Source organism: Ruditapes philippinarum, unplaced genomic scaffold, assembly GCF_026571515.1.
Source record: "Ruditapes philippinarum isolate M1 unplaced genomic scaffold, ASM2657151v2 ctg2778_1_1_1_1, whole genome shotgun sequence".
NCBI classification, from domain to species: Eukaryota; Metazoa; Mollusca; class Bivalvia; order Venerida; family Veneridae; genus Ruditapes; species Ruditapes philippinarum.
The window spans coordinates 120362-129605 of record NW_026860975.1 but is presented as its reverse complement, the minus strand read 5'-3'; the positions used below and the strand labels follow the sequence as shown (position 1 = coordinate 129605).

The window sequence follows — 9244 nt, the reverse complement described above, 5'->3', positions numbered from 1 at the left end:
TGTAGCATGGTTGATGGTTGTAGCATGGTGATGGTTGTAGCATGTTGATGGTTGTAGCATGGTGATGGTTGTAGCATGGTGAGCCATGGTTGGTTTGTAGCATGGTGAATGGTTGTAAGCATGTTGATGGTTGTAGCATGGTGATGGTTGTAGCCTAAGTGATGTGTTGTAAGCATAGTGATGGTTGTAGCATAAGTGATGGGTTGTAGCATATGGTGATGGTTGTAGCATAGTGATGGTTGTAGCATGATGATGGTTTGTACATGGTGATGGTTGTAGCCTAAGTGATGGTTGTAGCATAGTGATTGGGTGTAGCATAGTGATGGTTGTAGCATGGTGATGGTTGTAGCATAGTGATGGTTGTAGCATGATGATGGTTGTAGCATAGTGAAAGTTGTAGCATGATGATGGTTGTAGCATAGTGAAGGTTGTAAGCATGGTGATGGTTGTAGCATAGTGATGGTTGGTAGCATAGTGAATGTTGTAGCATAGTGATGGTTGTAGCATAGTGATGTTGTAGCATGTTGAAAGGCTTGCAAGCATAGTGATGGTTGTAAACAAAGTGCTGGTTGTAGCATAGTGATGGTTTGTAGCATGGTGATGGTTGTAGCATAGTGATTGGTTGTAGCATAGTGATTGGTTGTAGCATGGTGATGGTTTGTAGCATAGTGATGGTTGTAGCATGATGATGGTTTTTTTGTAGCATAGTGAAGGTTGTAGCATGGTGATGGTTTGTAGCATAGTGATGGTTTGTAGCATGTGATGGTTGTAGCATAGTGATGGTTGTAGCATGATGATGGTTGTAGCATAGTGAAGGTTGTAGCATAGTGAAGGTTGTAGCAAATGGTGATGGTTGTAGCATAGTGATGGTTGTAGCATGTTGAAGGTTGCAGCATAGTGATGGTTTGTAACAAAGTGCTGGTTGTAGCATAGTGATGGTTGTAAGCATTAGGTGATAGTTGTAACAAAGTGATGGTTGTAGCCTAGTGATGGTTGTAAGCATGGTGATGTTTGTAGCATGGTGATGGTTGTAGCATGGTGATGGTTGTAGCCTAGTGAATGGGTTGTAGCATTTGGTGATGGTTGTAGCATAGTGATGGTTGTAAAGCATGGTGATGGGTTGTAGCATGGGAATGGTTGTAGCATGGTGATGGTTGTAGCATAGTGATGGTTGTAGCATGATGATGGTTGTAGCATAGTGAAGGTTGTAGCATGGTGATGGTTGTAGCATAGTGATGGTTGTAGCATGGTGATCTGGTTGTAGCATAGTGATGGTTTGTAGCATGATGATGGTTGTAGCAATAGTGAAGGTTGTAGCATAGTGAAGGTTGTAGCATGGTGATGGTTGTAGCATAGTGATGGTTGTAGCATGTTGAAGGTTGCAGCAATAGTGATGGTTGTAACAAAGTGCTGGTTGTATGCATAGTGATGGTTGTAGCATAATAGTGATAGTTGTAACAAAGTTGATGGAGTTGTAGCCTAGTGATGGTTGTAGCATGGTGATGTTTGTAGCATGGTGATGGTTGTAGCATGGTGATGGTTGTAGCCTAGTGATGGTTTCGTAGCATGGTGATGGTTTGTAGCATAGTGATGGTTGTAGCATGGTGATGGTTGTAGCATGGTGATGGTTGTAGCATGGTGATGGTTGTAGCATGGTGATGGTTTGTAGCCTAGTGATGGTTGTAGCCTAGTGATGGTTGTAGCATGGTGATGGTTGTAGCCTAGTGATGGTTGTAAGCATGGTGATGGTTGTAGCATGGTGATGGTTTGTAGGCATGGTGATGGGTTGTAGCCTAGTGATGGTTGTAGCCTAGTGATGGTTGTAGCATGGTGATGGTTGTAGCCTAGTGATGGTTGTAAGCATGGTGATGGTTGTAGCATAGTGATGGTTGTAGCATGGTGATTGTTGTAGCCATGGTGATGGTTGTAGCATGGTGATGGTTGTAGCATGGTGATGGTTGTAGCCTAAGTGATGGTTGTAGCCTAGGTGATGGGTTGTAGCCTAGTGATGGTTTAGCATGGTGATGGGATTGTAGCATGGTGATGGGTTGTAGCATGGTGATGGTTGTAGCCTAGTGATGGTTGTAGCATGGTGATGGTTGTAGCATAGTGATGGTTGTAGCATGGTGATGGTTGTAGCATAGTGATGGTTGTAGCATTGGTGATGGTTGTAGCATGGTGATGGTTGTAGCATGGTGATGGTTGTAGCATGGTGATGGTTGTAGCATGGTGATGGTTGTAGCCTGCAGTGATGGTTGTAGCATGGTGATGGTTTGTAAGCATAGTGATGGTTGTAGCATAGTGATGGTTGTAGCATAGTGATGGTTGTAGCATAGTGATGGTTGTAGCATAGTGATGGTTGTAGCCTAGTGATGGTTGTAGCATAGTGATGGTTGTAGCATAGTGATGGTTGTAGCCTAGTGATGGTTTGTAGCATATAGTGATGGTTTGTAGCATGTTGATGGTTGTAGCATAGTGATGGTTGTAGCCTAGTGATGGTTGTAGCATAGTGATGGTTGTAGCATGTTGATGGTTGTAGCATAGTGGATGGTTTTAGCATAGTGATGGTTGTAGCATAGTGATAATTGTAGCATAGTGATGGTTGTAGGCATAGTGGTGGTTGTAGCATAGTGATAGTTGTAGCATAGTGAAGGTTGTAGCTTGATGATTGTTGTAGTATAGTGATGAATTTAACATTAATGGTTGTAGCATTGTGGTGGTTTTTTAGCATGATCATTTTGCCATTGTGATGGTTGTAAAAGGATTTTGTCATGCAGGACATGCACAGTGATGGCAGAATACTTACAGGTTTATCTGTGAATCCAAAGCCTAGGCATGATCAGGTATAAATAATGCCTACTGTACTGTTCCTTCATATCATCCAAAATCTGGAGAGAAAAAGCAAAACAAATGGTTATGAAAACACAAACATACCCTATCCTAAGTTCTAAGTTATGTCATTAATAATAAATTATGTTGCAGGACCACAAAGTAAAGCTACATGTACATGCTGATTAATAGCTATGATCTTGTCATTTTCTGGGTCTTTCTTATTGATTTTTAAATACCCTGGGTCGTTGTAGATTCTGAGAAATTTCAAACTAAGTGACCTTGCAGTTGGGTCTTTTTTACCCGGGGGCAATTATTACGGTAACTTTGTAGAAGTCAACAAGGCAATACTACAAGCCCACATGTCTAAGCCTTTGGTATTGTCATTTTACACAAGCAGATTTTGTAAAGGTTTAAAAAATGGTGCTACATACCTAATATTAAAGCTCTAATCATTTTATTTCTGGGAGATGTAAAATAGTTGACCCACAGGGTGGGACAATTTCTGGCCCCCATTAGCATGATTTCCACAAATTGTGAAAAAAGATCCACCGGGCATCATAAAAATGACAACTTAAGCTATGGGCAATTGAAGTTTCATACAAAAATATTTAAATATAGTTTCCTATATAAGTCAATTACACGTCTATCTAATCTATGTGATCAACAAAGCAGGGATTTTTATATTGGGTTTTACATCATACAAAAATAGACAAAAAATGCTCTAAAGAACACCTAAAATGACAAAATTGAAATGTTGAAGGCTTGGTTTGATCTAGTCAGTTCATGTATGATACTGGAAAATATAAGTTACCGTCCACGCCCCCTAGCACCAGCTTAAGCAAAATTATATATGTTTTGTAAGCTTTATACAACGTTTTAAAGAACAAAAAAATAGTGCTACATATCAAAATTTGTTGTTTTTTTTTGTTGAGTATTACATGGCACAACTATGTAAAGGTCATATGGCAACTTTCCAGCAATACTGTTCGAGGAATCCTCATGTGTCCTTCAATGCATTATTTCAGAACAAAAAGACACCTTAGAAGAACCATCAATGTTCTGTAACCAAGCTGGATAGCTTTCTCACACAAAAGAGTCTGAAGTCCCTGGTGCAATTTGAACCCATAGCATGAGGGGACAGTCGTTTACAGTTGATGTACTTAACCGTTCGGTCACCAATGACCATTTTTTCAAGTCTGTTTTCTATGTAAGTCTGAGTAAACTAAATGTAAGTGATCCCAGATATAAATACCTGCCAAATATCTTAGCTCTGGGCATTTTAGTTTCTTAGGGGAGGATTTATAAAGACTTCATTTTTAAAGTTAAGATAAACTATTTAGAGAAATTGACCAAACCTTTATCCAATCGTGACTTGAAGTTGGGAAACCATGAATCAACAACAGTGTGCTGTCATCTGTTAAAATACCATCTTCATCTGTGTAGAAAAAGAGAAAATACATATTTACATCAACATATAATATTACCATTTATATAAATTGATAATATAGCTCACAGATGTGCAGTCATTTTGTGGTAGTTATACAGAGTTGGGACTTTAATATATTTTGAGAGACAAAATAATACTCATCTAAAGGTGGGTAGATTGAATTAACAATTCTCTTGCTCAAACAGTGACAAGTTTTTGGCACTAGTAACAAGTCAGGCCAGCCTGCACTTACGTGCAGCCTGACCAGGCTCTATAGTGTTGGCTGACTAAACTTTAAATTACATCTTAATATCCACAAAACTGATAATGGACTGTTCCAAAAATAAAAGCTGGACATTTAGTCCATTACAAAAAGTCAGCAGGTACAAATTAGCTGTAACATGATTTACCTATGTAGAAAATATCAAATTCTTTATATTTCATAAAGTTGCCTTTCTTGTACCAGGTCTTGAGCCGTGGGGATAGTTCTGGTGGTGGAATGTTCAAGTAATATACAGTAACTACGGTTACAAGAATAATCCACAAAATCATCATGTATCCCATTTTGTTTTAAGATGTAGATTTTAGTCTATGGCTTCAATAAAGTCTTCTTGACGAAAGTATGTCTTGATGATCTGGAAAGAAAAAGAATGTTTTTTTATCAATCTTCTTATCAGTAAGCACTTGATTGACTTAATTGAACCAGAAGTGATCAAGCTTTGCCACCAGACTGCATATATCATAGCTTTGTAGTTAATACTATACTGTGCTCCACTTAGTTCACGGTACTTAACACTTTAAAACAATAAAGAACACAAACAATAAACTAACACTACAAAAACTGTCATAAACTGTATCATTTAGTCATTTTTCTGCTATATGACACAAGGAAACAACAATATATTCAATCAAAATTAGTTTTAATTGGTCAGATGTAAACCGTGTGTCGGCCATTTTGAAAACAGTATGTCATCATTTACCTCGCGATAATGGTGTATTATTTCAGATTTTTCATGTTTTAGTTAAAATTTCTTTAAGTTATTTTGCATAATTTTAAATATTAAAAGTATTTTTACATTGTAACTCAAAATTTATTTTTTCAACAAACAAGAACATTTAGAAAATGATGATTGTTTCAGACGTATGCACAAATTTAATGGACTATTGTTGTTTTTGGCAGAAGTTTGTAAAATGTTGTTCAGTTTTACATAAAAATCTATAGATTTAAATTATTTTGCACAAAAACTTTGTTGTTAAGGTGTTTGAATAAAATATGTCAATTCTGACCAATTATAACAATGGTCACATGAAAATATGCCATTACCGTGAGATAAATGATGACGCGGAATTAGTGATGTTGAGTATACATTGTATTACTAACTTTTTTCTATTTGGTACAATGAAATCCCTTAAATCTGAACTGACTGCTAGTATGTTTCCATAGTATGGCAATCCATTACAAGATCTAGTAGATTAATAAAAGAACTTCACTGAAGTCCAAAAGCCTAAAACATATTTTTTTGAATTTTTACATAGATCAGCTTGGGCAGTTAAAACAGAAAGATATGAAAATCAAGAAATAAACCTCAGACATAAATTAAAAATTTTATTTTTGATCTATTCCTATCCAGATTTGAGTTAAAAGGCACTGCAACACTTTCAAATTTTGTCATTTTTCACAGTTCACATAATTATTCTGGAAAAACCTGAATGAGCAGTTGATCTGAAGGTTTACACACAAGTTATTTGTCTAGGAGAATTAATCTTAAAAATTATTTCCAGTCCCACCATGTCAAAAAACTTCATTGGAGTCAATTTAAAGGTTAATAAATCTGATGAATCATGTAGGAATATTTATTTATTTCATTACCTCGAAAGCTAACATGCTAGCTACTGTATACAGACTTTATCTATGTTTACATATTACACTCAACTTAAAAATATACCGGCCTTGAAAATAGGTATTCCTCGAAAATATGCCACTAAATTTCTTACCAAAATTTAAATAAGCCGTGGCTTATTATTGAATTTAAGGGTAACATATATACAAAATACTTTTTTATATCAAAGATAAGATAGATGTTTAATTATCTTAATTTTTACAATTTGTTATTTTGTTGATGTTTATACTGTATACAATGTACTAGTCAGGACCTGAACACTTTGAGACAACATAACAATCAACATTCAAGTTTATTATTTTATATCTAAATGTCTTATGAAGCCAATTTAAAATTTGTTGACATAAAGATGACATAACATAACATTACATAATTCCCCATTTAGTAGCTAAATTTCAACAGTGTAGAATAGGAATATCTTAACAAATAATAACATTATGATGCTACTTTTTACAACTCAAAAGCCCCGGCCTCGGACAGAAGACTGGAAAATAACACTGTACAGACTGTAAACAACCAGACCATGATGGATCTTATAGAAAAAGATAACCTAGCATCTATATGTCTGGGTTCCAGTTTATGAAGCTTAGTATATAATATAGGAGTGAAGCATGTCCGTGACGATAGAAGTCTGACCATAATCCAGCTTGATCCATCGGGCTGCTCTTCATTGGACATTTTTAATTTGATCTATTTGAATTTTAGTGTAGGGAGACCATACTTGATTTTGTCCAAGAATATTTATAGAGATTAAAAATGAAAAAAAAAATGTGGAAAAGTATAATGTTTATAGTGTAATGGACAGATTACTTACGGTTAACAATAATTTGAATAAACTGTTAAAGTTACTTTAATAATATGAAGTTCAATGTATTACTATTAGGTATGTCTGCATCTGTCATATAGCTAATTAAACTTGGTTTATACAGAATTTATTTTTAGTTTGATTGTGCAGGAAGCTATAAGCTTATAGACACACTTTCGAATCTGTTCCTGGAACCAACCAGTACTGAGCAATGAGTGTAAAGTTTCTTGCTCAAGGAAACAACGACTTGCCCCTGACAGCGTTTGAACCCGTGCGGCTAGCGGTCATTAGATTACTAGTCCCAAGCGTTAACCACTTGGCCATGCCGCCACTAATTAAACTTATTTCAACAGTTTACAAAAACATTTTACAAAAAGGACAAAACAGTCTGTAAAATGGTTTAAACTTGTGAAGTGCCTCAATCACCATTCTTAAATAGAGGGGTGAACTGCCCGAGGTCTGAACTGAAGTGTCTACAAAATAATGGCCTAGGGTGAAGTGTCAGAGGGGTAAACTGTCTGTAAATCGTCGTAATTTCGTAAAGCCTTTGAATCATACTAAGTTTTGGTGGTTCAATATTTTAAAAAAATGTGATAAATTTACGTGTTGATCTTCTACGTTACTTTCATTTTCATTCAGGGGTTTAGCAGTGATTACTGTCTGAGTTACTTTCCAAATTATCTCTTTTCAAGTTTTAATTCTTACTTTTCTTTTTAATGGTAAAAAGCTTAGTAATTTTCATGATATTAATCAATTACGATTTCTAAAGCAGTTAATATCAACCATGTTACACTAATTTTAACCTTTGTCTATTGGTTGTTGTTGTAATTGGATTTTTCTAAGGTTTACAGCACGTTCATTCGGAACATCCTCCCAATCTCAATCGCAACTTTTCGGCCCTTTCCGTCAGTCTTCGGATAATGAAATTATTGCCGATTGATTTATCGCCGCGGACTTATCTCCCTTTTCAATATGGCTGCGCCCATGTTTTAAGTTTTATTTTCTTTCGACAGTTCAACTCAAAGAAGGGAAAGCTGATAGCTGATGTTGTTTTGAAAATATAACGATAAAGGTAGATAATAATGAATGACAGAAGTTACCCCCTCACCAGTTCCTCCGTGACAATAGACAAAACATAAAAGAAATTAGTGGTGAAGGGTCAATTCGGCCCTATATTGGCTATAATTAGTCCTTCATTGAAAGACATCTTACAGTTTGACGTTTATCGGATTTGACCCATGTAAAAAATAGCTTCAAATCCGCGGTTACGTAATATGAAATTAGGCTATGCCTATGAACGGGGAAGTCGTTAAAAATTCCTTTCATTCTTTCCGTTTTAAAGGTGTCATTCGGTATTACATGCACCGCTTCCGTTTTCACTCGGAACACTCGACGATTATCATTTATCCGAAAAGTTGAGATTTGTTCCGATATCGGAATACCCCGCCTATTATCATTGAGTTACATTGTAAATGGCGGCGCCCGACTAGAACTGACACTGAAAATTTCATTGATAGGTATAGAATTCTATACTGGTTGGGGAGATAACTTCGGCTGGTTGATAAACTCGGCTTTTTATAATTAAATCGAGTTATCGGAATTTTTAATCTAATCAAGCTCACCATCTCATACTATCGCTAGAATTCGACAATATATGGAAATTCTGTCAAGTTTGGTAAGATATTTAAAAAATAACACAGACTTTTACCTGTTTGTTTACAAAACATGCCTATAAAAAGTACGGGAATCCCATTGTTGTGCGCATGTGCAGCAGATGCTCATTTTGAGGCCCGCACAGGGGTACTTTTATATATTGACCGACTTCCGGTAAAGGTGACGACGTTTACGTATACATTTTGTAGATGAAATTCAGACTCACTTTTGTCTTGCTAACTCAGAAAAAGGCTGATTTCACAACTGTTATCTTTAAGTGGAATGGAAGTGAATTGAAAGACTGATGTTAAATGCTCCTTTTATATGTTAATGTGTAAGTTGAATACCACTAAATTAATTTCTTCTTCACTCTGTTAAACAAAGCAAAAATAAATTTGAATAACTAATTCTTTATATATTTTGTTATACGTTAATAAATGATAATGCATGTGTTTTTACGTAAAAATGATTTATATGTTACATAGTACGTTGCATATAAATATCGTGTTATCATAGATATTCATTATACTAACGTAATGCTCAACAATTTTGGAAACAAATATTTTCTATTTGACATAAATGAACAGCAAAGAAATAATAAAATGTCTAAACATGTTATTTTACGTT

The 9244-nt window shown here is 35.7% G+C and overlaps 1 protein-coding gene across 1 annotated transcript; it reads right to left on the bottom strand.

The window, feature by feature from the left end:
• Positions 1–2860: 2860 nt before the first annotated feature.
• On the bottom strand, positions 2861–8076 carry LOC132714100 (mesoderm-specific transcript homolog protein-like; the record flags this gene model as incomplete). The annotated part of the gene is made up of 4 exons (XM_060696851.1): positions 7768–8076; positions 4669–4893; positions 4188–4267; positions 2861–2888 (listed from the first exon to the last, which is right to left on the bottom strand). Coding segments are annotated over exons 2-4 (262 nt in total), but the record flags the coding sequence as incomplete, so codon positions are not given.
• Positions 8077–9244: the final 1168 nt, after the last annotated feature.